Genomic DNA, 16,850 nt, shown 5'->3' on the forward strand with positions numbered 1-16,850 from the left:
TCCTGGCTTGAGTATTTGTGCTATACATTTTTGACAAAGTATCCCATGCCTCCTTTGGCGTACTTGCATCCTGAATATGCACAATTATAGAGTCTGAAATACTGATAGACAACCAGTACATAACTTTTCTAGCTCTCTCATGCCATGCTTTAAATGCCTGTGCTGTTGATTGGGAACATCAGGAAGAACTGGTTCTTCTTCATTTCCTGCAACAAATTCCCAATATTCTTTTCCCATAAGGAAATTCGTCATTCTAAACTTCCATGCTTGGAAATTGTTCTTGTTAAGCTTTTCAGTGACAATCTGTGAGAGAGAATCAGATGCCATTACAGAATACTGCAAAAAATTCTGTCACTGCAAAAAACACAGCTTCACCCTCACAAGGGCAAATCTGCAAAACTGGCGAAAGTGGTATTTGACCACACAGTCACTTCCTAATGACGATTTTGCATCAACAGGCAACTGGGATGATTCTGTAACTCCCAATGTCTCTGCACACAAGCATACGATACAATCTCTGTGGTAACTTTTCACCGACCTGTAGAACAGTGGTTGCACAGCATAAAACAGGGTCTTTTCCTGAGTGCGTGCAGAAAACTTCCGCCTCCAAAACAGGCCCCGAAATGGCCTCAAATCAAAAAAACAAGGTCGCCGAGGGCTAATGCCCATGCCCGCGGCATATACTGCCCTCTTGCTTCACCGCGAAGGGCGTCTCAACCTGAGACAATGCACTCTTGCAATTTCCGGCTGTGCTACCTGCAGAGATCTGCTCCCAAAACAGAAAATGAAAGCAACACTGCTCCTCTTACCAAAACACCGCGAGCTTGGCTTGCTTTCTTGAGCTCCTTACCACGAACAAGGCTCTGATACCATGTCAAGATTGTGGGAGAGAAGGAAGGAGACTCACTTGTAGCTTTCTTGCTTGCACAATGGGGGAATACACACAGAGGTGGAGGCTGAAAACAGTTTTCCTCTTCTTAGTTGTGTAAGCCAAAAAGAACTCTCATACAAAGAAATAGAAGAACCCTATATATGGGTCTCAAACCAAACTCAACTAACTAAGGTGGCATACTAACTGAGCCACGAACTAGAGTAAATAAGGATAGCTATCATGTAGCTATTATTCATGGGCAGTATACCAACTGCGTCTGCAACTGACAAGTCGGTGACATAAATACACAATGGTCACCCTGGCATATCACGAGTGGAGCTCGATATCTCAACAAAAACTATAACAACAACAAACAAGAAAACTAAACAACAATAAACAAGAAAAGAAAAAAAACTATAGCAACAACAACAACAACAAACAAGAAGAATATTATTACTACTACTAGTACTACTACTACAATCACGACTATGACGACTATGACTACGACCACAACAACAACAAACTAGAAGAGAAGAAATTAAACAATAACTACTACTATCACTACCACTATCACTACTACTACTACGACTACCACAATAACAAAAAATAAGAAAATAAGAAATTATACTACTACTACTACTACCGCTACCGCTACCGCTACCGCTACCGCTACCGCTACCGCTACCGCTACCGCTACTACGACAACTACAAAAATAACAAACAAGAAAATAAGAAATTAAACAACATCTACCGCTATCGCTATCGCTACCGCTATCACTACTACGACTACCACAACAACAATAAACAATAAAAAAAGAAAAGAAGAAATAAAATAACAACAACAATAATAACAACCTCTCCCTCCTTCTAAACAAGAAAAGAAGAAAAAACAATAACAACAACAACAATAACTACTACTACTACAATAACAACAAACAAGAAAAGAAGAAAAAACTATAACAACAACAAACAAGAAAAACTAAACAACAATAAATAAGAAAAGAAAAAGAAAAAAACAACAACAACAAACAATAAGACTACTATTACTACTACTAGTACTACTACTACAATCATGACTATGACGACTACGACTACGACCACAACAACAACAAACTAGAAGAAAAGAAATTAAACAATAACTACTACTATCACTACCACTATCACTACTATTACTACGACTACCACAATAACAAAAAACAAGAAAATAAGAAATTAAACTGCTACCACTACCGCTACCGCTACCACTACCACTACCACTACCACTACCACTACCGCTACTATGACAACCACAAAAATAACAAACAAGAAAATAAGAAATTAAACAACAACTACCGCTATCGCTACTGCTACCGCTACCGCTACCGCTACCACTACTACGACTACCACAACAACAACAAACAATAAAAAAAGAAAAGAAGAAATAAAACAACAACAACAATAATAACAACCTCTCCCTCCTTCTCCCTCTCCCTCTCCCTCTCCCTCTCTTTCTCTCTTTCTCTCTTTCCCTATTATATTTAATGTTTTCTCCCTCTCTCTCTCATTCCTTCTTTCCTTTTCTCTCTTTCTCTCCCTCTCTCATTTCCTCTCCCTCCCTCTCCCTCTCCCTCTCTTTCTCTCTTTCCCTATTATGTTTAACTAGGCGCTCCACACCTAGACTCACCCCGATGCTTCGGGGTGGGCGCGATTTTTGCGGGCGGGGATGGGTGCTAGACGCATGGCACCCGCCCCCACGTTCTCTTTTTCTTCTTGTGGGGGAGGTGGGGGGCTACCACGTGGCACCCATCCCCCACCTCTCCTTAACTAATAGTATAGATGTTTTCTCCCTCTCTCTCTCTCTCTCTCTCTCTCTCTTTCTCTCTCTCTCTCGTTCCTTCTTTCCATTTCTCTCTTCCTCTCCCTCTCTCAATACACATGATTTTTAACAAAAACAAGTAAAAGAAAAAGAGAAAACACAAAAACAAGGTAAGAAGGAACAATGCACTCACCATAAAGGCCGGAGGATAGATTCGACGACTCCTCTTTCTAACGGTGGCTCCTCTTCGCCCTCCGTACACTTCCTCCTCTTCTTCGTGAATGGCAACGGCAGTGGTGAGAAGCTTTCCTTCTCCCTCTTTCTCTCTTTCTCTCCCTCTCCCTCTCAAATGCAAGATGGAGTTTGCTCTCCCTTTCGCTCTCTCTTTCGTTTACTTGCACAAAATGACGCGTTCGGGTTTTGGCCCGCGTTTTTTTCGTCTGAGCACCGTCGCTATTTGCGACGCAAATAGCGACGTCGCTATTTTGCGTCGGAAAGCGCCGTCACTATGCCTCTGTATCCTTGTAGTGACTACATGAATTCCTGCACTTGATTTTGTCCTTGACTTGGGTAAAATTGGGCCATTTAAACAAAACCTACATCATTTTGAAGAGAGCTTTAGCCCCCATGATTGTTCTTTGTTTGTATTCAACATATAGTAAGTACACCCTACAGTATAGATGGTTGTAGAATGAATTGGATGATGTCAATAGGGAATTTTAAATTAATTCAGTGCAAACTTTTTTACTTATGTTTTTGTTTTATATAAAGAGGTTGTGTGTGTGTGTGTGTGGTGGGGGGGGAGGGGGGGTGAGGGGGGAGGGAGGCACTGCAAAAAGGAGGCCCCCATTAGCCCCCTTCCCCTTTCTTTTAAGCCTTAAGGCTTAAAGCCTTAGTCTTTTTCTTTTCTTTTCTTCTTCTTTCCTACTCACACACACATATAAAAGGATTGCTTTAAGACATTAAAAAGTTTGAGAAAAATGCAAAATTTTCAAGTATTATTGATAATTTTTATAAAAGTAATTAAAATTCAAAATAATTCTTAAAAATTTAACCATAATTAGGAAAAAAATTGGGCTAATAAAATAATTTGAGAAATTAGTTTTGGATCCTTGAAGATTCAAAAATAAATCTTAAAAATCCAGAATAAATTATTTACTATGTGAACATTTATTTTTTCTAAAAAACATTAATTAACTTAGTTTAAACTATTTCGGACATTGGATAAGGCTGAATTGAATAGATTTGATTGTATAATTTTGGGTATGTTACATGGATTTTGTTACATATTGTACTAAACTATAATGTAGTATAACTACTCAGAATAGATTGCATAACTTTCTCTTATGAGTGAAACTTGAACTTCCCTTTGATAAGCAGATGCTCCATAAAGACGGAGTAACTCTTTTCCATAGTCTATTATGAGGTCATGAACGTAGCTCTAAATATTCAGCTCCACAAGTAGACAAGTAGATGCAATCTTGAATTTTAGCAATTAGGTGACTAGCAAATCGTCATTTTCTTCCTCAATTTCTGTAAATGTGGAAAGTCGAACTTTCGCAGGGGGCTCTAGTATGTTCTTGTGCTTCTCTCACCCACTCCTTGACCTTTTCTATGACTTCGTGTTCACACACCCTTTTTTAGTTGTCTTTGGGGTAGATGCTTCGGCCTCAGCGTCATGTGACTTTCTTTCTGACAAGCAGTATCATTGCGCTCTCGGTTTTCAAAGTGACCTTTGCCTCCCTTATCTTCTTTCTTTGTTTATGACTTTTCTTTTCGATTGAGACTGCATCCAAGTTGCTGGGTCCTCGTAATGATATGCCGGCCTACTTCATCTGTGTGGGAGTCATGACATGCAACGAGATGGGCGTGGCCTCCCCATTGCACGTCTCGACCCCGAATAGCCCTAGTGGAATTGATGGCACAATAGGTGAACTAATGGATGGTTTTTGCCTTGGGAAATCATTAAAAAGGTGAGTAATTCCAACTCAACGCATCTGAGATTTGCATTATCTTGATTAATGTGCTCCGTCTTGGGGTAGCGCGAAGAGATGTGGCCCTCTTCATCATACGAGATGTAGGAGTTCACATAAGGCTCCTCTTCCTTCGGTTTCTCTAGGTAGTGAACTAGAGTGTCGCTTGGTGGATGGGTTATGTAGGGCCCCGACTGCCTAGGTATGCATGTGGGATTGATCTCTATCCTAGGGATGGCTAGCTTTGTATCATTAGGTGCTAGGAGGGCCAATGGGGCATCTCTCTTGAAGAAATTTGGAGGCCTATTCCCTAGATCAAGTTGGTTGTAAGGCTGCAAATATTGGAGTCTCCGCAGCAGTTTGTAGTGCATGGCGCCATGGCTGAACCTATCGCAGTTCATGCAAGGTTAGGACCTTGGGTCTTAACACTCAGTTGGAAGGTGGTTTCCACCGCAACACACGCATTGGACATGTCACTGTGTAGGTCTTCTCATAATCTCTTACAGCGTAGTCAACTCTAGCTTCACGTCTATATACTCCTGGCTCTAATCGACATTCTTTCCTTTGTCTTGGGTGCTTTGGCTTGATCCTCCACTAGTGGTCAGAGTTCTTTTTGAGGTTCTATGAGCAGTGATATCTCGAGTTGTGGGTCTTGAGCTCCTTTCTTTGAGCAGATCATCCACTTGTATGGCTTCTTCAAAGACCCTAGCTAGCACATCCCTTTGCAGGTTTGAGTTGCTCACCAAGGCTTTGTAAAGCTCTTCACTTCGGATTCCACTTATGAACATAGTGGAGACCACTCGTTTGCTAGGTCTCTCTATTGCTGTTAGGATTCTCTTGAAGAGACTCTGCACATGGGTGACATAGTCTCAGACGTCCTCCTTGTCCTTTTGCCCCTGACATTCATCAATCTAACCATGAGGTTGTCAGAGTATCCTACCTCTCAGAGAATCTCTTGATGAAGAGACTCTTGAGGATGTTAAAGTCATTGGGTCCAATAGTGTCTAAAATAGTGTACCACATCCATCATTTGTCTCCTAGGCAAAGTCAGAAAGCTTGTGAGCATTGAGCAAAATCTATGAGGCCTTTAGACTCGTAGATCTGCTTAAACTACTCTTTAAATCTATACGGGTCATTGCTTGGCTAGTATTTGTCTAGTTGTTTCGCAACCACGAAGATCCTCGACTAGCTTTTGGAGCCTTGGGTAACTCCTAATCCTACAAGCAACGATGTTGCTAATGCTGCTGCGCTTTGCTCTGTCGATGTGTTGTATATCAATCGCTTCATAAGAAGCTTGCTCATCGTCAAGTCTGCCTTTAGCGCTTTTTCCCTTTGTGCATTCGGTCCTATTCATTTTTTTTTAAAAAAAAGGGCTGGACCTCTCACATTACAATGTCTTGCTGCAATCTCCTAGTCTGATGATGTTGGTTGTATGTTCATATTCTCTATAAGGCCTTTTGCGCCAGCTTTCTTTCCTCCTCGAGGTTTTCCATGATGTCTTTTGACGGCCTATCATGGTGATCCAGCCTGGTTTACACGTCGTATTTGTTCACCATTCGTTGGATTTTGACTGGAAAATCTCCCAGGTAGAGCTCCTCACTTTTGTGGCTTACACTGGGCTCTACCATGTCTGTGGTCTCATGTACCACTAAATTCTCAATGAGGTTGGTCAAATTGGGCAACGTCGTGCTCCCAATGGTGTTTCTCCCTTGATGCATCTGGCCTTCTGCGTTGTGTTTTCCACTTGGTCCTACCAATTTGGGATTGCTTGGCCCTCTATCTAGGTTTGAGGGTTGTCTCCTATTGGTGGGTTCATTCATCTTATCTTATCTTGGGCGAGTTCCTTGTTATTTAAAGGAATCCTCAATGTTACGGGCACTCAGATACTAGTGTGTGTGTGGTGCTCTTTTTTGTGCACTGTGTGAAATCATGCTTTCGGTTTTTTCGAGTGCACTTGAAGTGTTGAAAACAATGCGGATGCAAACACAAGATAATGAATGAGGCTTTTGCACTCTGATCTAAGTTCTTGGCTGACTAGGGCTTTGCACTCAGCTGGCTGCCCTCTCTAGTCTCTAGGGTCTGTGCTACACTATTTAGCTCGATCCAGGGTCAAATGGGGGTCTGGGGGTCAGTTTCATGGCTCTAATAAGGACTAAAAGCTGACGTGACTGTCAGCGGTCATGTTTAGCCATCCGACTGCGATTTCTCAGGTCAATTGCACCTATAAGGCTTTTGAAGCTTTTCGTGAATGCGAGAGGTGTTCTACCTCACCCAAGATGCACTAGATTTGTCAATTTTCCTTGTTGGAATTTCGGTCCGATTTGATAGTGTCCAATCCTCCGAGTCAGACGTCTGATTTTAATTTTGATTTCAAAGTGTCCAAGTGCCAAGTGTTCAATTTTAATCGGTCCGATTTCCATTTGTTCGAGTGGCCAATGGTCGAGTGTTTGAGTTCGATTCTAAAAGTGTCTGATTTTAATGAGTCCGATCATCTGAATCGATTAGGGTGAATGTCCAATTGGATAGCAAGGGTTGATCCGATTTTCGGGATCGGATAGAAACATTCGATTAGACAAGTCAAGTTAATCTAAATGTTGGAATTCTAGGAATCGGACGTCCGAGTGTCCAATTTTGGGAATTGGACCCTTGTGGATCGTGTTCAATTCCGTTGGCACCCAAACAGCAACAACGAAAAATCCATTCATGGCGATGATTTTGGATACCCCCACATGCAAGGAGCTCCAAAATCCAAGGATAGATACACATGAAGGTTTCTACATACCTAATCCAAGTGAAAAACTCCTGGGGAAGCCGATCAATTCATTGAAAGCTCAAAGTCTCACTCTCACTCTCAAGCTCTCTCTCTTTCTACTATAAAATCTCAAAATGAGCCTTCCACCTCCCTTCCTTGGGTCTTAAACCTTTGTTCTAATGCCCGAGTGCTGCCCCGCTAATGGTTATGCCTTGTCAATGAATTGCAAGCCCATTTTCCCCTGTTTTTTCCTTGTTTTGGCATGTTTTACATCACAAACCTAAAGCTTTTTGCTTCAATTTATTGATCCTATTCTACTCCGAATGCCACAAAAATCAAAATCCAAGTATAGAAATGATTCCTCCTACTTGTCTGCTCATCCAAAACCCAAAATACTTACTTGTTTTAAAGATTAAAAAGCCAAAATCTCCTACCTATATCAAGCACCGATTTGGGGATGCAATCCTACTTTGACGCTCGATTTGAGGCACGGAAGTGCTCAAGCTTGAATCCATTGGTCTCAGCAACAACAGAACCAAAATGTAGTGGGAGCTCATGCTCAACCGTCAAGACCCACCAAACCCTTATTGCTTCAAGCATTTCGAGCGAGCACACATGGCTATCTCTCACCTAGCCTATGCGCCTTCCATCTTATGGGGGTATAGTGAGCTTACCTTGATGCCTCAATGAGTAGCCTCCTCCCTCAAGCAATTCGATAGCTCCATGATTCGAGATGCAAGCTGAAGCAGCCTCAAGCCTCCTCCTTCAAGTTGCATCCTCCATAGCTGTGTGCAAGAGAAGAGAAGAAGAAGAGAGGATATGATGGAGAGCTTCTTCTCCAAGATCCCTCACCCTCACATACTCACCCCCTTACTCCCTCACACTCCCTCTCGCAAGCACACAGAAGCAAGCAAGAAGGAGAGAAGAAGAAGAGACCGCTTTTGTGCCAGTTGACTATTCGGACGTACTCCATTTTGCGAACCAAAGAATGAGCTCCTCATTCACTTTTTAGGTTTAGATTAGGTTTAGATTCAAAACCCTAAATCCCTTGGACACCCATTCCCTTTTTTACATGACTGGGCAACTTGCCAAGGCACTCTTTCCCTATTCCCTTCTAGTCTCCTTATCCCTTCACCCATGTCCGTTTAGAATTTACGACTTGCACAGGAGAGAGCCTGGTGCTCTTATAAAATGAATTACATTGCGCCCTTCACTTTCCTTATGAGATCCCTTGGAGGTTCTCCTTCATCCTTGAGAGAGCATCCTTGATCCTTGAAAGGACCTCCTTCATCCTTGATAGGATATCCTTCATCCTTGAGAGAGCCTTGCTAGAATATTCTGTGGTCTCTTACGTTTTTTTAAAGCTTTCCTTCTCCTCCACTTTTCCTGCATGGGCGCAATGAGCTTCTTCATTCACTTTTTGAGTTGGGCTTCCTTGGTCTTTCTCTACTTCCTTATGGCTGCGCAATCCTTGTCCGTGACATGTCTTGTAACATTGTAACAACCTTTGTGATAACTCGGTCATGACTAAGTAAGTGAGTCCACTTGAGGGGAATAGAGTAATGTATATGAGATGTCACCCCTAATAGACATGAGGGATAGGTACCATTGCTTTTAGTTTACACATGGGATACGTTTTGGTTGCTTTGAGTTCACTTGCACAACCCTACACACATGCCAAGCCCACATACCAAATTAGGTTAAAAGGCAAGTGCAAAACCTAACTTGACTGATCTTTGTGAGCTAGCATTGAGAGGTTGCAAGTAGAAATGAGTTCGCAACAATCACATGACATGTAGAATAGACACCTAACTTTGTAGCAACAAAAAATTTTGAGTAACCCTAGAAGAGTTGTCTTTTACAAGGGAACTTGCTAATCTACTTGACCTCATTAGTATCATCAAAACCTTAGTTGCACAAGAACAGAAAGTGACCATGTCAGCATTAGGTTCAAGCATTTATGCTCTAGGGATTGACCCTCGAGAGATTATGGCTAAAAACCAACAACTCTTGGTGCAATGTGAACAAAAAGCGCAAAAGTACATGTGGGTAGACCATCACATGAGATCATAATTGAAGAAAGAAGGCTCGAGGAGGACCTCCTACAACAAGTTGTGAGGTTTATGCATGCACAAGAGGTCAATAGGCAAAGGAAAGAGGCCCAACTTAACTAGGTTTGGCACATATTGGCATTCACTGGACACACTGGACTAGAAGTCAATACTCACATAAAAAGAGTACGTGAAGCTAATCTAACTCAGTCAAACTCCTAACCATGGAAGATTCAATGCAATTGGAGGCAATGTGATGGTCTTTTGATTTGAGAATGGGCCTATTGGCCCTTGGACTCTTTGTCCAAATTGATGGCATCACAATCTTCTTCAATAGGCAATCTTTGTTTGAATTTTATGCCTTGGTGTGGGGGCCAATTTTATGCTATTTGTTTGGATTATGAGCCTTCGTCCGAATTGACTGGATTGCCATAGCCTAGTTGAAAATAATCTTTTGAATTGCACCCTTCTTTGTCCGAATTCATGGCAATTGATGTCTGCTATGTGAAATCATTTGATTTCCTGATTTCATGTGTAGGTCTTACAATAGCTATGATAATGTGGTGTTTGATTTCTTAGACAATCCTTAATCCCTGCACAAGCTTCAACAAGAGACCTTATGGTCTAGCTGAGGTCACACTCATCTGATTTCTTGATGATGGGCACATAGGCTTCAAGGCCTATGGAAATATTGTCATTTGATTTTCAACTCAAGGTACATTGAGATAAGGAGGCTTTATGGCCTATGATCTTATGAGGGATTGAGAGAGAGAGAGAGAGAGAGAGAGAGAGAGAGAGAGAGAGAGAGAGAGAGAGAGAGAGAGAGAGAGAGAGAGAGAGAGAGAGAGAGAGAGAGAGAGAGAGAGAGAGAGAGAGAGAGAGAGAGAGAGAGAGAGAGAGAGAGAGAGAGAGAGAGAGAGAGAGAGAGAGAGAGAGAGAGAGAGAGAGAGAGAGAGAGAGAGAGAGAGATGAGACAAGATCCCTTAACTCTTCTAGAAATTGGGATCTGAGCATCATGAAGCAAGGTGAGAACAATTGAATTTGAAGTCCATGAGGCTCATATATGTGTACCAATCAAGATGATCTGCGGTCTTTCACCTCATCTGCTCTCATCCTCTACAATGCTCCCAAGTGTGGTCTCTTCTTACATGTCTCTTCAAACTCTCTTTCTTCTACTGCAATCCCTTCAAATATCGCTTACTCTAAAAACACAAACACAAGAGTCAAACATAGAAGCAAATGCCAAAAGAAAAAGTACCAAGTAGATATTCAAACTCAAAAAGCCAAAAGAAATGCCAACTACGTACTTCTCAAGCCCCCTACTTGTAACCCCCTTACTTCTGGTTTTATGTGATAACACAAAGACTAAGAATTTTTATATATTTTTTATTTTTAAATATTTTTAAAACCTTTTTTTCTAATCCTACTACTTTCACACACAAATCTAAATCTATCTATGATCCACATCAAATCAATTATGTAATGTTGATCACAAATTGAACACACAAATGTGAATCGATAGCCTCTCGACTCGTCGTCCTACACTAATCCATGCAACCTTTTGGATCACAAGCCCCTATTTTGTCGCTATGCCTAGAGTGCACATACCTAGTTGCTCGAATCTATTCGTCCCAACAATGGAACCAAAATATCCTCACTCTCACAAGTTAGATGGTGCTTATGGACAACTTAGAATTTCAGGCATTTTGAGTAATAGAGCTATAGTTACCTCTCACATAGCCATTGCAAGCTCTCCAAATGAATGTGGTGAACTCATCGATTTACCTTCTCATTGTAGTCTATCCACAAAAGGTTCTTGTCAATGGCTCCACAATCCTTATAATGCGCCTCAAGCAAGCTCCACCTCATTTGCTTCAAACGCTATGCAAGCTTTGCAAAGAAGAAGAAGAACCATGAACTTCTTCAACCAGTCCCTCACTCTATCACACACACACACACACACACACACACACACACACACACACACACACACAAGTGAGATGCAAGCAAGAAGAGAGCCCTCAAGCTTGGATACCACTAGAATGAGCTTATCCTACTCACTTTCTAGTTTTTATGCATGGCCTCAATATTTAGGCACCCTCATATTGGATTTGTCCAAATTGGCCTTCTCTCACTTTACACACACAATTTACATGATTTTCAGCCATTTTCCAATTGGCTTTGGCCATGATCCATTGTTACGATTTGCACAGGAGTAAGCTCAGTGCTCTTTTACAAAAATAATGCAAAGTCATTTTCTAGTTTCAAAAATTGCATGTGCTAAGTTGTTGCTCCATTTGAGCTTTTCTTGCACTTTTCTAATTTTTAAAATTCTTCTTTTGCCTTCTTCTACATATTCCTTGGTTGCATCTTCCTAGAAGGGGTCAATATCTATCTTCCCTTATTCTACTATCATGTAAAAATAAAGAATAAAGTGACATTGTTGGGTGGCCGCCACCTACACTACTGTACATGTGTGTAGGTGGTAAGTAAAAGTAAATATAGGAGATTAGGCACCGCAACCTTTAAACCCCAAAACCACTTGTGGAGCTTGTAGGTTATTAAATATCACATATCATCCTGTCTTGTATTGCAACACATGTGCATACTTATATAGAGTTAGATGGTTGCTTGGAAGAAGCCATGGAAGAAGTTTGGTATATTGGCAAAAAATGTGATTGGAATAGAGCAAAGGTAACGAGTTTGAAGGAGTTGAGGTTCCAAAGTAATATGAGCTATAATATGAATATACACAAAAAGAGTACAAACTACAAATTTTTTTTGAAATGTCTCTCACATCGAGATAAAAGTCTTTTAGTTTTCAAATTCTAGAGTAACTTCAAAGAATTTTGATTCTCAAAAAGTCAAATTAGAGTGCTAAAAGCAAGAACAAGAGAGCCAAAAAATGGGCATTCTTAAGCATAAACCTTTTGTTTGAAATTGCCTCGTCTCACGAAATGTAGAGACTCATTTTCACTTTTTTGCTAGAGGTAGATGAAGTTTGTCTAAATTAGTAGAGAGTCAAATTTACTCTTGACCACACATGGCTTTCACCTATTCACTAATCTTATCATTAGTGAAAGCTAATCAAAAGGCCCATTTGTGCTCAAAATTGGCCCTAATGTTGGATGGCATTTAGAAGGCACGTACCTCGTTTGAACGCAGTGCTAGTGTTTAAATGTCTCTATAGGCTTGATTAATCCTCACCCTCCATCGTGTCCTAACATCATTATTGAGATCCTTCTATAGCCCATAAGGGCTATTTTACCCTCTTCATCATAAGGGATGTATGGAATTTAATATTCATCTTCAAGGGATTCCTCAATATAGTGAATGAGAGCATTGTTTGGGGATCCCAGTCATGATCAGACCTGAAGGTGTAGGAATCCCTAATGGGTTGATATCTATCCTAGTGATACGGTTGGGGCCTTTGGTCAGGGGGAACTGGAAGAGCCAATTGTTGCGGCCTTCCTTAGACATGTCCTTTGTTTGATTGATAGCCAACATGAGTACATAGAGAGCAGGGTATGGGAGTCATATGAGGGCTCTACAATAAGCTTCATGGAATCATAAACTTTGATGCATTGTGTATTCTTTCCTTGCATGAAAGACCTTGAGACGTCCATATATTCTAGAGTGTTGATTCTATAGGTGAGAATGATGCTAACTCCTTCCTTTGTTCTTTTTGAGTAGCTTACTTCCATCGATTTTGGAGGTGGATTTCTTCTTCATGGTCTAGTTCTTAAACAAAATGCTAGGATCATGCTCTTGAGAAATCTCGATCCATCTATTTTCATCCCTAGAACCAATTTTCTTCCATTGTGAATGGGTTTGTCGTTCACAACAAAAAGAAAGCGGTAGGTCCAATGCATTATTCAGGTCCTTGGTATATTGGAATCTTTGGAAACATGGTCAACAAACCAATTGAGATATAGACATGTTTAGGTGCACATGTCAGGGCACAAAAAAATTTATATGAAATACGAGTTCTCTCGAAAAATCCATTAGTGCGTTTTGGGGAAAGCGCACAGCAAAGTTCCGACTGGTATTTTGAATTCCGGACGTGAAAACACACTAAAATTCGATTTGTTTGTGAGCATCGATTGGAAAGGCTTTTCGCGAGAACATTGGCCTGGGGACGGGGTCTGCAGTATTTTAAAGGGGATTTCCTTCATTTTTGGGGTGAAATCCAAAGAGTTTATCAGTACCAGTTATGCCATACATACAATAATTCAGTTCATGTAGCTTCAGGGATTGTGCAGTATTCATATCCCTCGCCTCGGGCCTGCTTTGGGCCGCCATGAATCCTTGATGATCTTCGGAAGCGGTTTATTATGGATCCAACGCCTGCAGAGGATAGCAATGTGAGAGAAGTGGAGGCAAGAAGATCAAAGAAGCACAAAAGATCAAAGTCGCCGAACCACAAAAGATCAAAATCGTCGAACCACAAAAGATCAAAGTCGTCGAAGCGTAAGAGCCTGGTAAGGGCAGGATCATCAACGTCGACCAGTTCTTGATCGCCAACGTCAATATTGTCGTAGACGCCTCCAACAATATTATCATCTGCGGCACACGGGCCTTAATCTTCTCGATTAGACTAAGAAGCTTCTTCTTTCTCAGGTGGCGCATGACCGTGAACAGCACAACTTGCAGGTGGTCCAAGCTGACCGTGAGCATATTGAACCTGAGATGCAGCACCACTTGGAGGTGGGGCAAGACCGTGAGAAATATATTGACCCTGAGATGCAGCACGACTTGGAGCTGGCCCAAGCTGACCGTGAACATATTGAGCCTGGCATACAAGCTGGTGCAAACCAACAGGAGGACGTGGGGCAAGACCGTGAGCTATTTATTGAGCCCGGTATAGAAGCTGGTGCAAACCGACAGGAGCAGGAATATATTAATTGTAAGCAGCACAAAACGCCGAGCAGTATTCTCTATGCAGACAACAATATAGACGCCAAAATTCGGGAGATCGAGCAACAAGTGGCAAGTTTCAATGAGCAGGTTGATCCCTATTCCTCTACCAATGGCCGTGAACATGAAGGCCATATTCTATTTCCATGTCTCTCATCGTTCATAAGTACTGATCTTGTCTCTAATTAGTTAAGATTCTGCGCAACTTATCTTGCATTCTTCTTGTCATCTGATAATTATTGTTCTCAGGTGAAGATTGTGTGTCTCTTAGTTAATTATTTCACTAACTCTTTAAATATTTATAAGCAACACAGGTTAGTGGACTCTTGCACAAGGTGAAGAACATTTTCGAGCGGGCTTTAAATGCTTTCCAAACAAATCTTGTGGAGTATCCTTCTGCCCCTGCGCTTATTATAACTTCACCTGCATTGTGATTGTTTCTGTGCTTTACTGATTTCCTGAGAAAAATGTGCATTTTAATGACAATGCCAGCCTTCAGAACGAGTAGGTTAGGAAATGGCAAGTAGAGATAGACGTTCTGAAGACAATTAACTCTGAGAATGAGGATCTTCGACGCCGCTTGTTCAAAGTCCGAGAGCGTTTTGCCAGCTGCATGTTATGAAATACGCCATGGAAAGGCGCACGATCCCCACCATACTGCTGCAAGAACCGCACTTGAATTAGCTAGAATTAGCACCACTGCACCAGCACCGCAACTAGCTGGTTCTTTCAATCAATAATTGTGCTGCTGCCTGCATTATAGTAATATTGACAATCCTGTTTCCTCCAGATAGCATATTAATACAAATGGTTCGTACACTCAAGGTTTCTCTTGCCAATATTGCAGAACAAAGTCAGCGACTCATGTACAGGGGCTAGCGGAGGCCCCTTCCACGATTTCAATAAATGCTTTAATGTTTGTGTTAACTTTGAATCTCTTGACTGATCGTATTTGCTCATTCTATTCGAATGACATATTGCATATTGTCCAAGTTTTGTATGCAGTAGTGGCATATCTGTACATTATATGATCAGCAATATAGGCCATAGTCCTTCGGTGATTCCTTGCTTTACGCTTTCATATCTTAATATTAGACACATCCAGCGGCAAAACGATAGCAAGCTCAAAACGCATCAAATTTGGAAAAATGATTGTTGTGATCTGGTTTCATCCCAGTAGGGCCTTTGTGAGCCCAGGCTATTAATGTATTGGTGGCTCAGATCTCTCTCTTTAGCTTTGGCTATGAGACTACTACATCAAGCGTGATCCTCAGCTAGAGACGCTGGTTTGCAATCACGAAATTCAGCTGACAACCACACAGTCTGGATATTTTGTAGTCGAATAGAAACCCATATTCTGATATTTCTGATTCATATTGCTTCAAGCTGAACGACATCCAGTAAACGAGAATATACATATTTCTTTTTGATAATCCAATAGTTGTAATGGAAAGGTAAAGAAAATCTGCAATATCAGACGATGCAATGTGGTCTTAGAACATAGCAGCCTGACACATTTTTAGTAAAAGGCTTGTTTTAGATCTACTGATTAGACTTAACGGACTAAGGTAAAGCTCGGCATTCCTGTTTACATGCACTACAAGTTTCAGCAGTACCTGCTGAGTACTTGAGATGAGCTCTCTTGAAGGCTATATCCTTTTATTGGGCCCAAGTAAACCTAAGTGCAAGAGCACTAACTAGATTGATTAGCTTCCAATTAGCATCATCTAGATTCCCTTTCATCTCTAAAAAAGGCAGCAATCATTCCAAGCTCGCTCTTCAAGTTTGCTTTACCAAACCACTTTCTAATATTCTTTGCAAAGGGGTTGTGTGCATACATTCCCAGAACAGATGTCTTTCGGTTTCTTTCACCCTTTTATAGAGAGGGAACAACAAATGGATAGCCATCCAAGTAGCCCGGTGAGTGTGAATGGGAAGCCTTTTAATGGCTAGCCTTTATCATCCTGATCCTCCCTAGGATACCTTGTACCTCAGGTTCAAACGTCATTGAAAAACGAGGGTAAAATTCAAACTTCATTGAAAAACGAGGGCATGAAGCAAATCTAGGGAGTTGAGGAAATTATTAGCAAAGTAGCAACATCAAGAGTCGTAGAATGAAGGAGAAGAAATAGGAGAACTTGCAACCATGGATGAGGAAAGATACACATTACACTGAGGATTACCAACATGGGGAACACTCTAGAGGAGTGCCCTCAAAGTATCATTCTCCTACAAGTTCTACTGATGAAGAGGAAGCAATACCTCTATCTGAAGACCAGACTAGTCCTCATCAAGTGACTCAAAGGTTATAGCATACATGAGTGGTTGGTACTACAATCCTTTTGCAAACTTCCGTAGTGGTAGCAAACAAATCTTTGCATTTTAATCCTCTATCTCCTTTCAAGAAGCAAATGAAGCAATCCATAATGAGCACAAACCAACTGGTAAACCCTAAGATTAGAGCATCTAATCTTTTACTAGGAAGGAAGAG

General features: G+C 41.2%; 1 protein-coding gene across 6 annotated transcripts; it reads left to right on the top strand.

The window, feature by feature from the left end:
• Positions 1–14,179: 14,179 nt before the first annotated feature.
• Positions 14,180–15,252, top strand: LOC148036635 (uncharacterized). Of its 6 annotated transcripts, XR_015691028.1 has the most exons (4): positions 14,180–14,449; positions 14,674–14,747; positions 14,823–15,121; positions 15,207–15,252. XR_015691028.1 is itself a non-coding variant. In XM_087679173.1 (3 exons), exons 1-3 carry the CDS (start codon positions 14,186–14,188, stop codon positions 14,884–14,886), a joined length of 402 nt encoding a protein of 133 aa, XP_087535299.1. In that variant the 5' UTR covers positions 14,180–14,185; the 3' UTR covers positions 14,887–15,191. The 6 variants fall into 6 exon arrangements, 4 of the variants coding, with proteins under 4 accessions (XP_087535299.1, XP_087535301.1, XP_087535303.1 ...); XM_087679173.1 differs by lacking the exon at positions 15,207–15,252 and having other exon boundaries at positions 14,823–15,191; XM_087679175.1 differs by lacking the exon at positions 15,207–15,252 and having other exon boundaries at positions 14,852–15,191.
• The last annotated feature ends 1,598 nt before the right edge of the window (positions 15,253–16,850 follow it).

This window comes from Lygodium microphyllum, chromosome 5 (assembly GCF_053477565.2).
Source record: "Lygodium microphyllum isolate KBCC chromosome 5, Lygodium_microphyllum_v1.1.10, whole genome shotgun sequence".
Lineage (NCBI taxonomy): Eukaryota > Viridiplantae > Streptophyta > Polypodiopsida > Schizaeales > Lygodiaceae > Lygodium > Lygodium microphyllum.